General features: G+C 41.7%; 1 protein-coding gene across 3 annotated transcripts in view; it reads left to right on the top strand.

Moving 5' to 3' along the window:
- Positions 1 to 22,841, top strand: part of FBLN2 (fibulin 2) — an 89,233-nt gene that overhangs the window by 39,834 nt on the left and 26,558 nt on the right. For all 3 annotated transcript variants that reach the window (XM_072347561.1, XM_072347560.1, XM_072347562.1), the window contains exon 3: positions 22,424 to 22,535. In XM_072347561.1, the coding sequence (XP_072203662.1) occupies positions 22,424 to 22,535 (112 nt within the window). The remainder of the gene's footprint in view (positions 1 to 22,423; positions 22,536 to 22,841) is intronic.

The raw sequence follows: 22,841 nt of genomic DNA, 5'->3' as shown, positions 1-22,841 counted from the left end.
GGCTTTTTTTTTGCAGCAAAAAACCCTTATTTGTTTCTGTCTGTTATATTTCCTGTCAGGCTCAAATTCCTCTCCCAGATCTTACAGTTAATTTATAGCAAGCGAATACCTCGTGAAATGTATGATCATTATACAAATACATTATTAGAGCCATTTGTCTTTTTGTTTGTAAATTCCCCAAATTGAATGTCTGGGTAATGGATGTTTATGGAGATGCAGTCGATAGCATTGAGAGCACAACATGGCACTGAGGTCACGAGTGAGCCACCTTATGTATGGCGGGCAGGAAGGGCTCAATGCCTCTCATCTGGCTCTGCAAGCCCAGTTCCTCTAGGAAAAAAATGTGCTGGTGTTGATGGATGAGCAGAGTTCTCCCATCCATGCTGGTGCAATAGAACTGATGTTCACACTGCTTTGTTTTATGTTTGTTGTGGAAAAGCCCATGCTCCCCTGTGGAGTTAATCATGTGCCTGACCACAAGCATATGGATTAAAGTCAGTTTTTCAGATGACTGTAGCTCTGTTTTTCCATTTAGAGAGAGACCAATTCATTATTATACTTGATAAGCCTAGAGTACTTGTGTTATCTCATAAATATATTACCGTGAGGATCGTCCTTGTGAACTGCCTTCACACTTGGTCGGAATCCTGTTGTTCCTGGAGCAGATCTTGTCCTAGTTTGGTGCAATCACAACACAAGTAGGTGTTTCTACTAGTGCAGAAACCTTCACAGCACTTTTAGATTTTATGTTCTTTAGTGTCGAGAAAGCAAAATATACGTATGCTACAAAATAAAGGAATTAGCCCGTATCCTGGAAGGCCAGAGGGCCACAGTGCTGAAGTGGTGCTTGATTCTATTTTCTGAGATGAAGTAGAGAGGCTTTCTAGCCCTGCCTTGTTTGTTTTGGCTGGCTGTTTGCTGCCACCTTGCTGAGGTTTTCTTTGGCAGCTTGAATCTGCTCCAGAGTCATCAGAACCTGGAAGCTGCCAAAGCCGGTGATGAATACAAGGGAGAGAGAGTTGCTGCAGCACAAGGAAAATGCAAGTTAGCCATGGAGTAAAGAGCACTGATATCTCTGGTACTGTAGCCTGTACTGTAACCTGCTTAGTGCTGTGGGTACATGTTGCCATTCTCCCAAGAATGCAAAGCAGATTATCTGCTCTCATGCCCTTCCTTCTGGTAGAGCTGGTGATACAGAAAAGGTTTATCAACATTGTCTCACATGGGACTGAAAGGGTGAAGCTGAGCCTTTATCTGTGCCGTATCTTGATCTGATTAGGAGAAGATGCAGCACGCAGGCTCCTGCAGACCAGCTTTGGGGTGGCACTGTGTGTGAAGCCAGTAAGAAGAGGAGGCACAGCTGTACCTGCATGCAGAGGGGTGCAGGCTGAGCTGGAGCCTAGAATTTCAAACTGGTGTTCATTCCAGAAGTTACACAACATGTGGGATGAATGTGCAAACACAGCCAGTGCTGGTGTATGGGTTGCAAATGACTCTGTTGGGTGTCAAATGCTTTAAAAAATGGTGCTGTGACTTCCAGCTCTGTGTTGGGGAGCTTTACATAAGGCTAGAAAATGCCCTTGTCTTGTTTGCCTCTTTTCTTATTCACCGGTAGAAAGTCTTAGTTACTGACTTTCAAACTGCTGAGCAGCTTTTAGTCCCTTGTACATGCTTTACAAAACAAAAAGCAAACCAAACCAAGCCCCCTCTCTTCCTGACACTGAAGAACTTCCAGTCGCGTTACCTGTGTCAGGCTGTCCCAAACAGAGAGGTCAGCTCTGTGGTGGTGGTGGTCGCTGCCACCATTTATGTAACTGAGAGTCGGCGTTTTGTAAGCAGCAGTGTTTAACTGGCAATGTTACCCATGGGTTCGCACGGTGCCGCAGGAATGCTTGCTAGCTGAATGAAAAGACTTAAGATATAAACACATGGAAAATCCAATCTTGTTCCGAAAAAGTGTAGTGTTGCAGACGTCCCCATAGGTTTGGCAACTGGAGGTCAAGCCACAGCATGAGGCATCCCTAGGGATGCAGGAAGCTGTTTGTTCTGTAACTCTTTTGAGCCCAAAGACTCAGAAAATCCTCACAGTAATGCAAAATAGGTCCTGGTTTGCAAAACAAGCACAAGGTGTGGGGCTCTGCATTTCTAACTGCAGTTTGCTAACAGCAGTGACTGTGTAGACAGGCTTCACTTGGCACTGTGTTTCAGGGCACCATTTCTCACAGCTTGTTCTTGCCTGGATTTTTCTTCCATAACTGCCCATTATGCAAACTGATGGATTTAGCAAAATTCTGCCTTTTGTAGCAAGTACTGCATAGAACAAGGACAAAGTGGAATTCTAGCACGTGGCTAAGTTGCTTATCAAGCATTGTGCCCTAAGTGTAGAGGAGACAAATTAACACCATCCTTCAGCATAGAGCTGCACACCTGTGTTGTCCCTGTAATGGTGGGGTGGCTGGGACTGGGGGGGAAACTGTCCTTATGAGGGTCCTCAATGGTGCACCTGGTTATCCTCAAGCTGAGGAGCACAATCATAGGAAGGTAAAGAACTGCAGAGGAGTCAGGTACATGGGAGCATGAAAGTCCAATTAAGGCATTTCTTTTGCTCAGACCCACAAAAGAGGGTAAACAGCGTGCTGTTGAAGTTTTCAGTAAGATAAATCAGCAGGCAGGTGTGCCCTATGTTGTCACACACTATGAGCTGTCAGAGGGATGGGTGACAGGGTGGGCTTGGTCGTTTTTCTATTTTACTTTCAACCCGGAGGCAGCTAAATAGGAATGGTTTAAAATAGTATCATCGTTGCCATGGTTACTCATCTAAATTGAAAATAGAGGTCTGGACTAAGCTTATAGTCTGTCCGCCAAAGCAAAACTTGGACCTGAGTGATGAAACCTGAGTGGGTTTGAGGAGTCAGGCCGAAGCTCAGGCTGCTGCAGTCGGTGATTCAGAGCACACGGGTTTGCTTGACGTCACCAAGCAGCTCCAGCATGGGTTTGCATGGGCCTGGAGGCATTGCAAAGGGAAAAATCCTTCAAGCTTCAAACCTTTTCCTCTTTTTTTTTCTTTTTTTTTTTTGTTCTTGCCCCAGGAGGTCTGGAAAGCTCAGAAAAATGCCATAATGCTGCTCTGCTGTCAATGATTTTTATTTTGCAGATGTTACTGTGCAACAAAGCAGCAGCAAATTTAAAGTAGTTCAGATAGATAAAAAGCATCCCATTAAGGTAAATTCAGTGTATTTGTCCCAGGAATGTGTGGCAAATGTGTGTCTAATTATAGATAAGGCCTCTAAGCCTTTCATCTTCTTTCAGTGAAAAAGAATCTGCAAGTAAAGTGGAAACAAAACGTGTTTTGGTGAAATGAGATGAAGGTCTTTTCAAGGATTTGGCTATTGCAAATGAGTCCCACTCTGGGGAATGGAAGTGTTTCCTCCTGTCCTCCTGCTTTGTGGGTGGCACTGGAAGTATCAGGAGAACTTACTGCAGTTTGCTCTGGAAATCTCTCACTTTGAGATAAAAGTCTGTGGTTCTGCCTTTGGAGATTTCTAGTTCCATCTGTTCGTTTTTCAGATGGGAGGGCAAATGAGTACCAGTCGAGTGAAGATGCTGGAAATGCACAGAAGACATCAGCTGAGCCTGGCCTGAAAAGTGCATCCTTAACATTGTGTTGTATTTCCTCTCCAATTGCTTCCTCAGTAGGTGGTAGAGAATTAGTGCTTAATTACTTGCAGGCTGTGGACAACAACCAACCCCCTTGAACTGTTTACATTTGTGGATAAGGCTGGAGCTGAGTATTCTTTGTGGGCTGGTCTTTTCAAACTCTATGGAAGACTTTATAGCACTTTTTAAAATCTTTTATAACATACGTGTTTGCTTCTTAAGAGCTTTTATTTGTCTATTAAAAAAAAACAAACACAAAAAAGGTGGAAAAAAACAAACCCTCATCCAAACCATATACGTTGTGTATGATACATTCAGTGTATTTTGTGCAGCTTTCCTCCTTGTCAGGAGGCACAGTCTGTTGTTTGTGAGTTTGTGCAACTCTGGAAGACCACGATGGAGCAGAAAGTCAGATTGAAGCCTTAAAGGTGGAGCTGGAGTCCTAGACATGCTTGGATACAAGGAATTACATCTAGCAAACATCACTTGAATAAAACATTAATTTCCCATTAAGCAACATTATGTTGCTGTGATAATTGTTCCTGTTTTGAGTGATCTTCGTTTCCTGCATTCCTCTGGTGACTCATCACAGCAGCGATCTCGTCCATTCTGCTTTGCAGATGCTCTCAAGATGTCAATTCCCAGTCTGAGTCAGCTTCTTTATCATCAGCCTCCCCTCTCAAAGCTATTGTGCTGTGAGAATGTATGCCTTGCTAAGGGCTTCATTCTCTTTCTAGCATACAAGTGACTGGCAGCTCTGGCTGCACTTTCAAATTTAAATCAAGTTTTAAGGAAGCTGTGGGTTAAAAATTCACATTTTGTGTTTTCACATCTTGAATCACAGCCTCCTGTGCTCCTGGGGCTGAAGGCATGATGCACAGGTGCCTTAAAGGCACAATACATGTGAGAGTTAGCTAGAAGGGTGCTCTTCTTAGGGTCTAATGCTATAGTTAATGTTTAATTGTGAAACACCACTAGATTTTTTACCAAGAGTCCTGTTGGTAGCCCAACACTTTCAGCCTTTGATGGAATCTGATGTCTGACACAGGGCAGTGTCATGAATAAACTACTTGTTTTGGTTTGTTGAGCCCTCACTGCTTGAGCTAAGCACTCCGAACTGGCCCTGCAGTTGCTCTCCTTCGAGTTGTGCTGTTATTAGCTGTATAGCAGTGTGACTCCTGGGCTGTATATTTGTGTGATTCTCTATAGTAGATCTTTTGTTTTAATTGTCTTTCCCACTCTCTCATATTATGGGAAGGTGTTTAAGCTTCCTGCATTGTGTTTGGGTAAAGATTTTGTTTCCATACTGAGGGGAAATCCAAGAAGTAAAGCTCCATGCTGATAGCAGCACTCCCTCCATGAATGAGGAGCTGTGGCACAGTGCCATGGCTCAGACAGCTCTGAGATATATCTGTCACTTGAGGTGGTTACCTCAGCTGTCAGTCTGTTAAAATTACGTACGTTTTTAAATTATCTCCTCTTTATACAGCCAAAAAAGTGATTCAGTCCTCTTGCTTATTGTATTACCTCAAGCTCCTGGTATGTATTGCATATGCAATCAAGAAATTAAAGAGTCTGAGGCTGCAAGATTTATTTAGTGGCATTAATGACTGTTTGCTAGTAATTCGATTCAACAAGATGAGAAATTTATTTTTGAATTGTCTTTTAATGAGCAGATGAGTGGGTTTCTGTATCGCTCCAGAACATCAGTCTGTCACTTCACGTCTGTGTTTTTACTGATGTAATGGGTTTGTTCTCTAGGCTATCTCTAGGCTAGGTAGCAGGCAGCTGTGGCACCTTCTTTGATTTTAAAAGAGTTCATTTTAAATGCCTCTATTAGCTAACAGAAACTTTCTTGTTTTATTTCAGAGGCATTTCTTTTACTGTAGATTTGATACCTGAATTGTGAGTGGTTCCCCACTCTGTGAATGTTCGTACATTGTTTTTGTGCCTTGTGATCCTATGTGATCAGGATTGCTGTGATTGGAACAGGATGAGCAACACTGTGAGTGAGGGGCACCAGGCAGGGGGAGTAAAAATAGTTTTAATTAACTAACAGACTTACATAATGCTCCAACAGTTCATATTTCAGCTGAAGTTTTCTGGGAGGAAGGAAGGAAGAGAAGCAAGGTAGAGACAGCACCTGGGGGTGGGGTGCCTGAGCTCACCAAGCAGGAAATCAACACCAGGCACTGGTGGGTTCTGCAGAACCAGGGAGAGGATGGCCCCTGTTCCATCAGCCCAACCAGCTCAGCCCAAACACGTCTTTCTTCAGAGCTCTGAGATGGCTCTGTGGGAGGAGGAATCTCACAGGCAGTTTTCATCTTGCAATCTCTGCACTGAAAACTATTTGCGTAAGAAGATGTAGGTCTACCCACTTAAAAAATAGCCAAATTTGTTTTTTCACTTAAATATGGTCTTAGTTGTCCTAAATACTGGTTATGCAAGCAGAGTTTTGAGAGTGTAGATATTTCAAAAGAAGTCTTCCAGAGTTGATTTTCAATTTAGTTCATTTATGGCTTATTCACAAGTATAAACCTTGGCAATGTTATTCAAAAGCCATGTACTATAAGATGCAGCAGATCTACACCCTTCTGATTTTTGTTAAAGTCAGATTAAGCTGTAGAAAGGGCCATACATGAGATCTAGTGAGACATGTGGCTGGTCTTGTTGTTTTGCTTGGTTGGTTTTTTTTCGCCTGCTGAAATAAACTTGCAACTACGCAATTTGTTTCTCTTCTATGTAAGTAAATCATAACTACTGTAATGCTTATACCTGTGAGTTAGAGCTAGTCCAGCTAAGTCTGCCTGGGGGAGTTGGGAGCGCGTTGCAGATATAGTAAATCAAGTGAACAATGCACACAGTTTGCATGAACTTCTCAGTGTTTGCAGAGGTGGGGATCACTCAGAGGATAATTTCTGCCTGGAGAGGACGATCTTCTGGCTCTTTCCCAGAGGAAGGATTGATGTGGGCTGCTTCAGGCAGAGCAGCAGCCCTGGGCGCTGCCACTGGGCACCAGTAGTGGGGCCCTGCCTCACATGAGCAGCGCCCGGGGATCCCCTCAGTGCCATGGGGTCATTCCAGCACCCAGGTGTTCTGATTGTTCATTTGACTCGAGGGAATTTGCTGGCACCTTGCACGCAGCAGTTGTGCTGCACCTCCTCTCCCTTTGGCTCAGCAGCCAGAATGATTTGGCAGCAGCGAAGGCTTTGGCATGAGAGCTGGCAGCCTTCACTTGGGAGAGTGACATGGAGCAGGAGCTTGGCTTAAATGTTTTGCCTTCTTGTTAGAGGAGTCTTGTTGGAGGAGCTGTTGCCAGAACTGGGAGATGTTAACCTCACTCACTGAGTTATCTTTTATCATGATCACTTTAGCATAGTTTCCTTAAACCCTGCAAGTTATAAGAAGAAAATGAATGTGTTTTTTTCAGTTAAAAAAATAAATAAATTAGATGATCTTTTCTTTATGAGTGGAAGGTAGGAGGGGGATTCGTATTGCTGTAGCTCTGGGAAGTGGAGACTGCCACTATTAAAAGAAAAAGACCTCTTTAAGATGGTTAAAAACAGAACAAAATAAAGCTGTTAGCTGGGATTCTGCATCTTAAAAAAAAAAAACAACCAAGAACATTGTGGGAATGTGATGTGTGATGGACCTATTTGTTTCACTGAGGTAACAAAAGAAGAGTCATGTGAGCAATGAAGACAAAATTAAGATGACCTCAACCATGCTACGTACAACTTCATGAATGGGAGCAATGCCTCATTCTAGCGAATAAAGCCATTCTTAAGGCATTGGGAAGAATGTCAAGATTATAGATAAAGAGTGATTATTGTGGGTTAGACTGATAGGATTCAAATTTATGGCTTTATTGAAGGGGAAGTATCCTCAGCTGGAAGTCATTCTAGTTGGTGTCAGGTCAGGCCGACCTTAAAAGTTAAATACAAATAGTTGCTGAGAACATGGACAGATTGCAGTGGGAATGCTTGCTGGGTTATGACTGTCGTTATAATCAGGAATCATTTTTAAATTGCTGATTGCAGGTATAGCCCTGACAAGTTTTGGATCACTTACATTCCTGCAACAGTTGAGTAGACAGTGCTGGCAATATGGTTCACAAACTCAGCTTATAACTTGTTTTCATATGTTGGCCTGGATTGTGAAAACATTACCTCAAGAGTTAAAAATGTTAAGTCTTTCTTTTTAGCAAATATCACTGGATGTCAAGAAAGCATATCAAATTTAATTGGCTTCTTAAACATGAAGTGCTTTGGAACTATTCCATGGAAATAGCATTTAGAAAGTCTTACCTGCCGGCACCATTACTGTTTGAGATTGATCTGTAAGTTGTTGGCAGAGAATTGGGCAATTTGGGCTCTTGCTGCTCTTGGGCTGAGGTCGTTTGAAGCCAGATGTTGGCTCTTGGGAATTAATGTAATCTTTGGGGTTTAAATGTCAATGCATTCTTCTCCTTTGCAGTTGTTTTTTGTGTTTGCTTGTTTGCTTTATGTGCCGATCTCATCGTACAGATGTTTGTAAATCTTTTTTTTAATCACTGATTCTCAATGACAGCTGATGTCATCCAACTTTTTGTCTTAGATGTAGATTGACACAAAGCCTTGGGAAGCTGTGAGACGAAAGTTTCCCTCATCCTAGGCAATTCAGCAACGGTAATATTGAGAGAGGAAGAGAAGGTAGAAAGCAAAATTGTATTCAGAAGGTTTCTTTTCACTTCCTTCAATGTTTAAGATTGCTTCCCCTCTGGATAACTATAATCTGCAAATCGAGTGCATAGAGTTGCACTAATTATTAGTTTAACAGAGGATGGTGTGGGGAAGTAATTAGCCTTAAATAACAAATTGTCATGCCATGTCAGATGGTTTTGCTTTATACTTCATATGCTGCAAATGTAAGTAATCTTCAAATCATTATGAATGCATGAAAGCTGTTAACGCGGTTTTCCATGTTCTTTCAACTTCTTGAAATGTTATTCACTCGGTCATAGTGCCAGTCAGTTCATGTGCACGAGGTTAGAAGTGGTATTAAATCAGTGAACTGCTGCACCGGAATAAAATCTTTTCCAATTGTATGGATTCAGTGCAAGTATCAGATCGCTTTCGTTTCATCCATTGGTTTGAGGCTGCTGTGCACAGCAGTGGTGCAGAGGGGCACAGCGCATGCCGGTGCTGCCAGCAGTGTGATGGATTACCTCTTCCCATACCTTCCCCTCCATACCTGCTGGAAATGAGCTCAGGGCTAAAAGCACATTGAGCACTCCAAGCACTGGGAACCTTGACTGAAATCGACAGCTTTGGTGAGTCAGGGAGTGAATGTGCAAAAGGGTACAGAGTGACTAAGGGCTGAGGGGGGCAGATGGATCATGTAAGCAGTGTGGTGCCCCATCAACATAATGTCAGTAATTGAGGGTTTGCTCGTTGGTTATTTGTTTTGGGTCCTGACATAGAAGGGGAGAGATTTTATTTTATTTTCTGTTGTAGTGTTTCCAAAAAGACACTGAAAAAACAATAGTATTTTCAGAGAGATAAGGAAAGAGGGTCAAATAAAATAGGAAGTATGTATGCAGTCAGCAAAGACTAAGGAACTCAGAGATGAAAACCAGCAGTGAAAGGTAGAAACCTTCCTGGGTAAGAGCTAAAGGAAATCAGCTGGGCTCAGATGGCATTGCTTAGTGTTGTAGGGGACTGGTGCTGTAGTTCCTTGTGTCCCTGCAGCTGGGCTGCCAGTACTCTTATCTGCTTGGTACCATGCCATGTGAGTGGCACTCAGCTTGTGGTCACAGTTGGCTGCACAGTACTGCCTTTGCCAGTGTAATGTGGGTGAGGCAAGAAGGTTGGAGAGAGCAACCTGGAAGTGTGGATGGTGCTTTTCTGTTAACAAAAGCTGAATTTGTAACAAAGTGCCTAGAAAACTGATGTTCCCAAGAGCTTTCTTGCTGCCTTTTGCCCCATAGCCAATCTTTCATTATAATGTGGTTGCAACACATTTAACTTGAATTTTAAAACAAACAACGCCTCCCTGAAAGCAGCCTTGCCAATAAACTCTGTTGGTGGTCCTAACCTTGCTGAAGCTGAAGGACCCATCTTCTTTCCACACCTCTTAGTGGCAGGTTTACCCACATTGGCAAATCCACCCCAGAAGTCTGAATTTGATCCCATATTTCCAACTGCATGGCCAGGGGGAACAATTCACTGCCTCTCAGCCCTGCTTGGTGCTTGTAATATGTCCAAGCTGATGTCTCCCAGTGATTAGGAAACAGCTGGCTGCTAACAAGTGCTTGTCCTCTGGGAGAAGCAGCAAGTTCAAAGCTGAACTTCTCCCTTGATGAAGAAAAGATACATTCCTTGCTGGAGGAGGGATCTGGCTGGTGACCAGCCACTGCCAAGAACGTGCTGTCCCATTCTGCACTGTGCTGCGTGTTGCTCCCATTGGTGCTCCCTGCTGAGCTCTGTACGAGAGGATTTCTGCTCACACAAGTTAGTCAGATACTGGGCTTGTTGATTTACTGAGTTTTAATGTGAGCTGGGGTCTTCTGATGGTGAGGACGGTCCTTGCCACAGGACCTCACCTCCTTTCCTGCCACCAGGATCCCCTCTGGGGTGTGCGGGGTGTGCTGCTTGGTTCCTCATAAGCCTTTCTGAGGATGAGAAGTTGGTGGGAAATTGCATCTCCCAAGGAAGATGAGGAAGAGAATGTGAGGGGATGCTGCTGGCACCTTCCTGAGTGCTATGGATTTCCTTTGGATACTCTGTAGTGTTGTATTTGGCTTTTAAGCTTTATTTCACATCCATTTGAGACTGCAGACACAGCATATAAAGGTGTAATTGGCAAATGCAAGGAAAAGCAGATTAGACCTCAGAGAGAAGTCATCATTTACAAGTGTCTGAGAAACCTGCTATTATGTGCAGAGCACTTCTTCTATGGGGTAGTTTGTAAAAGAGCTATTTTTTGCTGAGTACCTTCATGTACATAACTAACAAAATAAATCAGTTTGTCAGCTACAGAATTAAAAGTCTGCGTTATAGTGCCTCACACAGAATGATGTCAGTGTGTATAAATAGTACAGCCAGTGTGCCTAGACAGCATATGAGAACTCAGCACTAAGATGTTTCTCTTCTTGTCCTGGTTCTATTAAAAGAATGGGAGGGGGTGAGTTTATCTTTCATTCGTCTTCTGGTGCTCTGACCTTGTTTAGAGAATCTGTTTTGCAGGAAGTGTATTGATGCAGGAACTGAAAGCACTGAAGAAAATACCTGCCTAGTGATTTTTGGTCTCTGTGCGGGTTATAAATACATCCCTTTGATTCCAAGGGTGGTAATGCAGCTGGATGACTGAAGCACAGTCAAGGTGGTAACCACACACTTGAGACCAAGCTCAGGCTGCGGAGCCACCATTAGAGTGAAGGCAGACTATATAACTTGCTTTTAATGATGTCAGTGGTTACCGTGATCACACTTGTAGCTCCTCAGCATACAAGAAGCTTTGTATGAAGTAATTACTGGGATTACATGAAGATATTACTTATGTTTTATTGGGCTGTGAGTATATTTTTCCTTCATCCAGAAAAAAAATGGGCTTCTAAGTGAAGATGTAAGGATTGTAGCCATTTTCCTTAGAAATTATTTAGCCACCAAGAACTGTAGAGAAGTGAGAGAAAACCTTTTATTTGAAACACGTGCAAACACCACAAAGCTTGACTCTGCATCAACATCATGCAGCCTCAGACTATAAATGTGCTATGTCTCATTTGGAGCTATTGGCTAACTCAGCTAATGGAGCACAGTTGTTAAGCTAACAACCACCAGAATTCAAAGAATATTGTAAGGGATCAAGGGATCCTTATCTTCCTCAGCATTGTGCTTGTCTATGCGGACTTGCATGATTTGGTGCTGCTCCATGATCTCTAAGCCCCAAAGAGCCTGATGTTTCAACCCCTTGGATCCCTGTTTCTTGGGTTATGACTCAGCAAGTTATTTTCCATTTGCAACTATGCTCAGATTTTTCTGGCTTTCAGTTTACAGCCACTTAGTTCCTTTCTTACATGCTCCCCTAGGAGGTTTCTATCACTACTAAGTGCTTTGTATAGATTGCATAGCCGACAGCCTCTGGTACAGAACTAAGACTGTACACCTACTGTTACCTATTAGTAGGCTGACTAGAATGAGAAAAATGGACAATAATTTCCAAAATTGAACCATCGTAATGTTATCATTCAGCTGTAATTTCATCTTTGAACAGACCATTAAGACTACTCCCCTGCTCTGATTTTCAGCTACTTCTGCTCTCCATTATCTCCTCCCTTATCTAGCTTGTGTTTTGTCAGCCTGAACTATTGCTGTCTGTACATGGATGTTGCTTTCTCAGCTCGGGTTTGAATATTAGAAAGGAAAGAAAATGAACACTTGACTCGTTACTTCTGTGTGTACAAGTAACAAACCCGGTATTTTGGAAATGTATAGATGAAGCAGTATGTGAAGTTCTGCCTTCTTTTTTAATACTCTCTTTTTCTCTCTGTTCTGAATGTCTCTTACAATAACTGTAAAGAGTCTTTGTGGGAGAGATGAGGAGGCTCCTCCACCCTTCGTTAGAATTAGAATGTTCCAAAACACATTTAAATCACAGAGCTCTTCACAAGTCAGTCCCGTTTCTCTCTCTTCAACTCTGGTTCCAAAGTAAAGTATGTTCAGGAATGTAAATTCCTTTAAAATTGGCTGCAGTCCATAGTTTCCAAGTAGGAAGTGTAGCCAGAGTCCATTGCAGGGGATGGAGTTCCAGCTGAGAGTTAACTTGCGGCCATCTCAGGTGCTGTGTGCAGGGTGCTGAGCCTGCTCCAGTACTGCTGCAGCACCCAGCCCTGCTTGGCTGGCCAGGATCTCAGCTCTGTACTGGCTGTATGGCCAAGCTAGAGCCTTTCCAGCTGTGTTTGTGCTTGTTTAAATCAATGTGCATGTAAAATCTCCAAAAGGAAAAGCGTTGCAGTTATATCTACAGCTCACAGAATACATAAAATGCTGAGTCTGCTGAAGAAATAGTTTCTGGAGGGACAGATAGAAGCTGTCAGCTAATGAAATGCTAATCAATTCACAGCATTCTTATGATTATTTCATGCTTTGAAGGAGACAGATGTTAACTTGTTGAATGTTCCCTGTAGGAAGCACTGTCATACTTGTTCCCACTGTGCCTTGTACAGGACTTGAGTCAGCAAAGGGCTTCATTCACCATGTCGATAAGCTTTATCAGTGCTATAGAACTAAGGACTTGCTATAAAATAGGCATGAGTATAGTCGTGCTGCATATTCAAGGGCGTTGTGCTCTCCTTTTAATAAAGATCGGATATGTCCTGTAGGCTGCCGTGGGTGCTGGTCAAAACCCTATAGACTTAAGTGAAAACATCCACTTTTGCCACAGCTTGCAGTAATAGTGACCTTATTTCAAGGTGACTTCAGGAGCAATGTTTGCAAATATACAGCGGTATCTTTTTTCTTGATGAGCAGAAAGAAGCGCAACTTGCTCATTTTAATCAGCAAAATGGAGGTGAAACAAAAAATGTGAGTTCTGTGTGTGATCTGGGAGGCATTACTTTTTGACAAGAGGGACTTAAACTGTCTGTGTCACTGCATTTCGTTTGGTATGTGATGGCCAAAGGCTCCAGTGAGGACACGCAGGTCTGCACCAGGGAGAGGAAGGAGGTCACTTAGGCTGGAGATGATCAAAATGAGTCACTCAGTAACTCCTCTATAAAATCATAACAGCAATATCAAATAAGGTGCTTCATTTATAACTTGAAAACCCCAGATCTTTAATGTCTAAAAATCTTGCTTCTGACTGTCTCCGGTTCTGACACACATTGCATGGCAAAAGAGAAATTTCCCAATGCACTTCCTGCTGGAGGCTGCTGAATTCCCATGAAAGATTCCAAACATCATTATTCACCCATCCAAATTAATACTTCCTCCTCCATTTGTGGGGGATAAAAGGAAGTTTGTTATGTTGTTGACAAAAATATCCTGCTATATTTCCATTGCAATAACTGCTCTGGCACAGAGTGCTTCCTGGAGAATTTAAACCTCTTTGGGGTTAATGGATCAAGGCAGAACCGTGGGCCATCAGCTCTTCCAGCCCATCATTAATCCAGGAAATGCCCTGGGCTGCCATCATTATTGCTGAAATTCTTGCACAAACACTGATTGCAGAACTTCATAAAGAAAAGCCAAAGGAAATGAGAGAGCTCTTCAGAACACCATAAAATAAACAAACAATCTGATTTATAATTATAAACCTGACAAGGACTAGCAAGGAGTACAGCAGGATACCCAAATAAGGAAGGCTGGAGCCCTACAACTCTTCTGCTCAGTCTAAGGATCCCTATGCACTAATTAGAAACTCAGTGGTTTCCTTACTTCTACGTTCTGAATTTTTTGGTGAGTAATCCTCAGACGTGTTCAAAGAGAGATGGAGGGGGGATGTGTTTCAGGGGGAGCAGGGAGACTCCTGAAACATATAATCTCACTGTTTCTAACCTTAGCAAGGTGTGCAAGGCTGCTTGGCTGGGCCTGCTGTATCTGCTGTTAATGTACTTTATTAAGTTACTTTCAAAGTTGTATTGAAAAATGTAGCGGAGAAAATGAGCTGACACCAGCAGCTGGTGATGAGTCAGTGAATGCATCTCCCCGGTTTGTTTCAGCGTGGTTCTTAATAGAGATGAGCATTCAATTCACAGTGAATGGCTTCAATGATAGACTTCATTTTTTTTCTTCTTCACATGAGTTGGTCGTGAAGAGAGAAAATTTTGTCCTTGTTTCCACAAAATAATCTTAAGAGTGCTTATGGTGAACAATTTCAGCATAGGGTCTCCTACAATGCAGCTCAGTGTGTATTCAAAGCCCATGCTGTACTGATCAAAGCTGATAAAGCAGTGGTTATCTGCTTGGGGTGTTTGCTTTACAGAACACAACTACCTGACGGCTTACAACTGCATCACGAAAGATGAGTGCCTGTGGGTTTGGCCTTGTGTGACTCTGTAATGAGTTCCCTTGTACATTAGCTCTTTGCAATTGAGCTTTGCTGGCAGTTTTTGGGAACTGAACTCCAAAACAGCAAAGCAGTTTGGTTTGTCCTTGGTCAGTGTTCCCAGTCCATAGGCCCCAGACCTTTCTCACTGTTACACTCTTATAAACTCATGCATCAGCATGTCTTGATGGATGGCTGTCCCTACAATCCCAGCATGAGGGTTTTAATAGTTGCTTGATGACATAAATGATTTTAACACATAAGTAGGAGGGAGCATAACCTGAAATAAAAACCCAACACACACATCCGTTTGCTTCTTTATTTGCTTTTTAAATTATTATTATTATTATTTTTAATTTAAAAAACATAAGGGGCATTTTTTCCCCCCGTAATTTATTTTTTTCAACCTCAGGACAATCTGTAACTAATGCACTTTCAAATGTGTTCTTTGTCACTTAATGTGGGAGTTGCAGCAGATTGAATGATCCTACCCAAGTTTCCCAAGTGCTCTGGCAGTGTGTCCCTGACTGCATCCCCTGGTTAGTTCTACACCTCTTCATTTTAAATTTAAGCTGGTGGAAATGCTGGCTTTGAAGGAAGGAGGCTACTTAGCCACCAAAAGGAACATGCAAAGAGCATTCTTTGCCCCAGGATAAAATTCGCTATATAGGAATTGCAGTAATAATCAGGACCAGGCTTTCCATATTCCCAGCTCTTTTGAAGGCTAACAGACAGCACAGATATACTCTGTGCAATATCTGGGGAAAAGACGTTGAGGAGGTAAATACAGCCAAGGCTATGCCGAAGGGCAAGATACATTATGACTCCTTTGAGTTATTGTAGTAGCTAATAGAAGGATGATTGTGTATGAGCTGCTGCACTTTAAGTTCAATGACAGAAAGACAGATCCAAATAAGTCAGATTTTTAAAGGCAGAAAGAAATTGTTTTAAATTTTTAACTGATGAGGAAAGCCTAAAGCTGGGTTTTTTGGGACCCCTCCCCCTTTCAACCTGGAGCTAATAAAGAGTGCTGTCATGGAAACATTAAAGACCAAACATAGTCTAAATTATCTGACCTCTGGCACAGGTAATGCAAGTTTTGACTTACTAGGATTATCCAGAACTAAAGCCAGAGGGAATATAAGGTTGCTCTTCATTCACACTTCGAACAAAATCTGCCAAACAATCCTGGCTGAGGTTATGTTGATGTATGTCTGTATTGTACAGTACATAGTAAAATGAGAACGTTCAGTTTGTTTTATCCAGTTTTTCATTGTGCCTTTGGGCAGACACAACTCCTCGTATTTTGCCAAGTAAGCCAGCATAAGGAATTTATGAAAAAAGAATAATGTTGGAAACAGAGCATTTTCAGATTGAAATGGAAAGCAGATGCCTCCCAGGGAGTGAAGGTGATATAACGGGAACATGAGTGGATGGTGGGAAGGATTTCTAAAGAGACACAGGTGACTGAAGAGGAAGTAGGAAAAGGCAGAAAAATGCTTTGCTGTATGAAGTTCAAAATGAAGGCAGATTGCTGCAAGTGTGACGAGCATCACTTGTGTTGCTGTGGTGATGGCATGGCAAGTTGAGCCCAGTAGGAATGGAAGAGGATGTTGGAAAAGAGGAGGGAGGGATCAGGTACCAGACTGAAGCCATGAGATCTGTGTTGATCTCTTGGCTCAGACTATATTTTTCTTGCAATTGGCTTTATTCGTTATTTGCAGTGAGAGGAGCCTGAAAGCCTAATGAGCACAGGTGGGTTAGACCTCCTCCCCAGCAATGAGCTAACTGAGGGTTTGGTCATGGAAATGCTCAGGAGCAACTTTCATTTCAGTAAGATTTAGAGTCAAGTCCTGAACACTGAGTCACTTTAAGGAGCCTGCAGTGACCTGCACAGAATGGCCCATATGCTAATGTATCTGGGAACTGGTCCTGAAGAAAGCTTAACCAGTCCTCATGATGTAAGTGATAGTTCAGTTTCAAGTGAAAGCAGCTGGATTTGGGGCTGTGTTGTCACCCTTCCCTCCCTCCCCTATTTTTTGCCAAGATAAATGTTCTTCTCCACTTTACCTTTCCTCATTAAAACGTCTTCTTAGCTGTCTCAGATAAATCAAGAGAAGAACATGTTATACCGCACAACCAAATGGTGAAATTCAATGAGGGAATTTAATGAAGTCTCTCAAACTACTGATAAGATAAGAAATGACAACCTATTAGGAGGTGAAGCTTAGAGTACATTTTTTAATTTATTTAATCTTTAAATGAGGAAGAAGTTGGAGCAGATAAAAGTCCCACTGCAAACAGATATTTTTCAGTATTTGAAAAGCTGCTTGAAGTTAATCATTGTTGTCTGAAGTTCTTCATTATTTGCTGTAATACATGAATTTATGTTCTCAGAAAACTATTTGGTAAGGAAATAACTATGCCTTATTTCTCCTGTGCAAGCAAATAGTTCTTGTGATATGTATGCACAGGTCTATAGATATTCTTTCCTTTAAAAGGGAAGATAGACATAAAGCTATAAAAGTCTCTGCACTTTTATCTTTTAATGTTAATAATGAAGAGGGAAACAAGCCCTGAGCATTGCCTAGGCAGGAAAAGCAGCACTGTGCTTTGATTCCCTCCTCAGCCACATGTGCTGATGTAAAGGTGGTGGGAACCACTCCTGTTCTGAGCTAAGGATATTTTGGTTCTTTCTGCACTCATTTCTGGTTAGTGACAATGACTAGGGGCAATCTATCCCACCAGATGAGCTTTTACACCAAATAAGATGTTAATAAATGCTGGTGCTGTACTCCAGTGAATCAGGAGCCAGACTTCGTGCCTTGCCACTTGGGAAGCCATGGGTGTCACTGGACAGACCCACTGCCTGTGCCCAGCAGCTGAGCTGTTCCCTTGGCCTGCTGCAGGTGATGCAGCTGGGGCTGGTTTATCCCTTCTCTGCACACAGGCAGTTTGTGCAGTTGATTTTTCAACAGTTCTTTTCATCTTGAGAGCCGTGGCTGTCAGCTTCCTGTCTGGATGAGCAATGAGGTCCTTCAAAATGAAGACGTGTGCTCATTGAGTGCCTTATTTTCTGGAAGGCTCTACATCAAAATTAATCCTTGTGCACAAACTGATTTCCTTATTTCATTTGTTTCCTGCAGTATGTATGATTATCTGGGTCTCTCTGTTGGCAAAAATTATTATCTAAGGCTCTTTAATGTGTTATGGTTTTTACAGTTGTTTTTAGTAGGGAGGGAAATCATTGTTTATTTTAAATGAATGAAATCTGGGTAATGTTAAAGCTGATAGCCAAAGTGTAACGCGTGTACTGCTTTTGAGGGGAGAGGTGGATGAATTGGTTGGTGTGATTGTGAAGAAAAGCTATGAAGGTTCATCTGCCATGAGGAAAAGCAGAAAACCTAAGCTCATCTGCCTTGTGCTGAGTAGACAAAAAGGGCACCATTTGGAGTAGGGAAATGGTGAATAAGAATGTAGTAATAGCTCAGCCAGTGAGTCTATGCATTTCTGAAAGAATAGGTATCTATGTGTCTGGAGTCACTCATTGGTGCAAATGTTCTGTGAAACCCAAGTGAGAATGGAAGAAATCAGAGGTGTTAAATTGTGTTAATGCTCTGAGTGGAAATTTAGGTGAAGCTGAAATCACTGAAACTTTGATTTAAGGTCAAAAAAGCTCTGGAGAAAAAAAGCTGAAGTATTCTTGTCCTGCTTGATCAGCCATACAGCTGGTTGATGTTTCACAGTTCATGGAGCATGGTTTGTTAATACTGGGGAATAAAATTTGGTGGAGAATGTCTCTTGAAAATCTCTTTTGTCTGCTTTACTATTCTAACAAATGTGTGGTTCACCATGTGGGGAAAAAAATACCTTTAACTGTGTGTTTTCCTCAGTGTAATGTTTAATCTTTAGTGAAACTTCTTTAAAAAGCACATATGCCAGATTTTTTCTGAATTGAAGATGTGCTTCCTTGAAAGCAGCACAGAAAAGCTGTGTGGGTATAGAAAACCTTAATATGACCCCAAGTCAGTAGGAAGCCATCCCACTGCTTATCAGGTTGGGGCTGGGGGCTGGGACGGCATGACATTTTAAGGCACAGAGATGGATGAGTTAAAATTCTTTGGAGGGAGAAACGTTTCTGTAAATATTTGCATTAAATTATAAATGTCTCTAAAAGGCAATGCACAGTGTTTTGAGATTAGGCCAAAATGTGCTTTAGTCTCATATCTTTAAAGTGATGTAGAATGATAATTGCAGAAGATAAGTTAGTAAATTGAAAACGAGTGAGGAGACATGATGCCATGTTGCAGTGCGGCCTGAAATAAATTACTTTTTTTTCCAGTGAAGAAATTCATAAATAGTAAATTATCTGTTAAGGGGTATCTTCTTAAATGACTTGAAAATGCACACAGTATAGCAAATATTCAGAATGATGGTTTTCTCAAATGAATTTGCTTTGCATGAGAGATGCAAATCTACTTCTAAATCATGAAAGCCCCAAATAAACAAAGCTCCCATCAAACTTTTAGGTATTTTAAAGTCTGTTATACGTACAGCTGAAAGTTTCCAACCAGCATTTGTGATCTTCAGTCTTATGTGTGTATCTGGTTGTGTATATTTGTTCTGACTACTGTACAATCAAACTCTCATAAATCCATGCTAATGACTGCAAGATCTATTATGAATCATTCGGTTTTTTAAATTCTTGATTGAGATGAAATGCAATAGCTTGTTCATTTTATGATAACTGCATTCTAGATTTAATTATTCGCAAGATCATAACAAGAGGCAATATATTTTGTAAATATGACTGCTTAATAGTATGGCACTTCAATGAGGCAATCTGATATTGAATCTTTAGTGAGGAATGAGTAGCTCATTTTTATTTGAATTATAAATCAAGTAGAATACTGCAGTATTAGTAATTCTGCTGTGTTCTTAAACTAGCAACACTGTAGCTATGAATGTGTTTCAACACTTGGTAAAATTAATGGTGTTTCCTCCAGGGATTGAATTAAAACTGTGTTGAAAAACTGTTCTGTGGTAACATTTTGTAATTATCTGGTACCAGCTGTATTTTCTGCCTACTCTGAGTGCAGATATCATCCTTCTCGTGTCATATAGCTCCTCGTACATGTAACACAGATTTCAAGACCCTCAGAGACAGCATTGTGTCTGCTTTGGGTTGTCTCTCCCCCTAAACCTTCTAGAAAACAAGGTAGAACTTAGAAAAATGTGTGGTGCAGCCTCATTTCCCCCTCAAGACTCGGGATCCCTGTACAGGAATTATTTTGTGCCTCCTCACTTCTCCGTGTAAGCACATGGAATATCATGATTGGAGTTTGTGGGCACAAAAAAAGCACTGTTTCTTCTTCCTGGAAGAACAAGCCTGCCTCTTGTCCATTGTTCAAACTGATAAGTACTTTTCTGGAGTTTCTGTTGGTTGATTTACTGCCAAAACATACTGAAGGGTTAGGCAGTAGGTGGTACAATGTTTGCTGCTCTGGGCCATGAGACTACTGCTGTTCCATCCATTGGAGTTAGTGACAAACAGTTATTTTCCACAGACCATTTTCCTTTCTCATTGGAAACTGTAATTAAAAAATGCAAATATTTTTAGCCCAAACCCAAGAAGTATAGATTGGGATCACTTACTGTCCCCATCTGCACACTAGTGGGCTCCTTGTTGGAAGGGAGGTTCTTGGGCCCCACTGCTCAGCAGAAGCAGAGCACCAAGCAACAGCCATGCAGAGTCCCTCACCTCCACAGGCAGCTCAGGTCCAGCCCTGAGCTCCTCTCACCCTGCTCATCCTTAGTGCTGTGGCATAGGCATATGGCGAGACCATCCCCAATGGGGCTCCATCTGGCAACTGGAGTGCTCAGAGCTGCTCTGCTCCATTGTGCTCAGAGCTATTAGGGCACAGCTACAGTATGTGCAAAATGAACCCCACAGGCATCAAAGCATGCCAAAGGAAATGCAACTTGCTCATTTTTCTCCCACAAGATCTCAACTGGTAATACAGCATGCATACTTTCTTTTTCTTTCCCATTTTTTTTCCCCTTAGATACAGTTTTCTAAGGTGGTTTCTCACATATAGACATGTTGTGATAGCAAGCATTGTATTTTGAATATATATTTAATTTTTCTAGCTTTTTCTAGAGCAAGCCATGCTGATGACAAAAACTTCACAGTTTCCAAGATGTAATACTGTCTCTTAACTTACAAAGAAATAGTTTTTCATTGAGGAGGTTTCTGTTATTTGCAGAAGTACCAAATTTCTTAAGGAGATAAAACTACACATCATTTAAACCCCTTATTCTTGATATCCTGTAGCCAGTCTGTAGCAGGGGCATTTTTCCCCAAACCCTTGTAGGCAAAGAGGCCTGCTCTGCCACTGTAGACAGAACTGATTTGGGAGAGATTTACCTAAAAAGAGGCTGAGGGATGACCTTGGAATTACACTGTTCTGCAGAGTGGGTTGCTGGGTGTTGGTCAAGGAGCAATATGGATCTACACAAGGTCCATTGTGATCACACATCTACATCTCAACTTCAGGCACAACTTCAGGGTGCTTTTGTCTTGGTTCTTCTTCATGGTAACAATCCATGCCAGAGACAGGCCTGGGAGGGTTAATAGCATGCACTTGTCTCCATATAAATGGATTTTAAAGGAATTAGAACACTTCAGATGGAAGGGAGCAGGCACTGCTCCAACTCGTCAGCACGATGCCACTGCCTGTGAGTCTGAAGCACTGTCATTATTATGTGTACTGACATATATATCAATACTGTGAAATCACAGCCCTGAAGCATTTATAGCACAGCTCCTGTCTCTCTGAAAGGAATCACTTTACTGTATTCATACCCAACAGTGCATGACTGCTCCCAAAGTTTGGGATGTGGGAAGTGGGGCCATGTGCTCTGGGTTGGAGCTGGCCAAACAACATTTTTCAGTCTATTTTTTCAATGCATCAGGGATTGTCTTGTCTACAGGACAGTTATGTCTTTTCTTCTATTTAAAACTCTCTTGTTTTTCTAATGCTACACTGAAAGACATGAGCAGGTGATCATTCCACCAAGGTACTGCTGGTATCAATGTTTTCTTTCTATCATTTGTCATGTTTCTGGGGCAGAGGGCTGGTGATTCCATATCTGCCACTAGTAGAATGAATCTACAAGGTATGATATATAGCTAAGTATTCCACCTGCTACTAAAAATATCTCTTACAGTAGTAAGCATACAATTCCAGCATGTTAAGAATTATGTTATGATAATGGCCATTGGCCAAGTTATTCTTCTGCAGTGAGGAGGGTTACACTGCTGTAAAACTGAAGATTAAAATCCAGTCCAGTGGATTTTAGCATAAATAATATTAATGATACACTTCCACGTAAGAATGAATGCAAGTTTCTACTCTAAATAACTTGGATTTCTGTCTTCTAAGAGCACAGCTGAGTACAGTTTGGCTTGAGCTTGGACACTCTGAGGTTGATTAAGGCCAAATTCAGTTGATTCAAATGGAGTCAGTGAGCAGACAGCCACTTGCTGAGAACTCTCTGTTTCCTATCATACAATTCTTTGATATTATATATATATATAAAGGAAATTATTTTGCATAGGATTAAATAAAATGTCTAAAAATCCTGACCAGTTGTCATTTAAAATATCTTCTCAACTAAGAAAGCAGAGCCAAAGACGGTACGTTCCACACCAAATATTCACTGTGTATGTTTTGTACAGGTTCTACAAAGGAACTGATTGAGAGCTGCTGCGGAGCTGGACAGCAGTGGGCTATAGACAACGGGGAGTGCACAGAAACTCCTATCAGTGGAGTGGATGGTGATATTTGCAGGTACGTAAGTCAAAAACAATCATATAGTATGAACGTGGAGAGCAGCCCTTTAGAATAGATTAGATGGTTTTCCAGTTAATGGAATGTCCAACAGACTGGGAACTGTTTTATTTTGATGTAAGTTATTGGTAGACTGCAACATACCATGGCAAAATAGGAAGAAGGTTTTCCTCCTCCCTTTCCTCAAAATTCAGTCAGAGCAAAAGCCTTTTAATAAGGTTTCTTCTTCCTCTCACTTTAGCAGAGTACGTGTTGTTGTTTCGAAGTTGCAAATAAATAAAAGAGCAAAGTATCTAAATGTGTTTG

This window comes from Excalfactoria chinensis, chromosome 12 (genome assembly GCF_039878825.1).
Source record: "Excalfactoria chinensis isolate bCotChi1 chromosome 12, bCotChi1.hap2, whole genome shotgun sequence".
In the NCBI taxonomy this organism is placed as follows: domain Eukaryota; kingdom Metazoa; phylum Chordata; class Aves; order Galliformes; family Phasianidae; genus Excalfactoria; species Excalfactoria chinensis.
The sequence above is the reverse complement of the archived record's forward strand: the minus strand, read 5'-3'. Positions and strand labels throughout refer to the sequence as shown.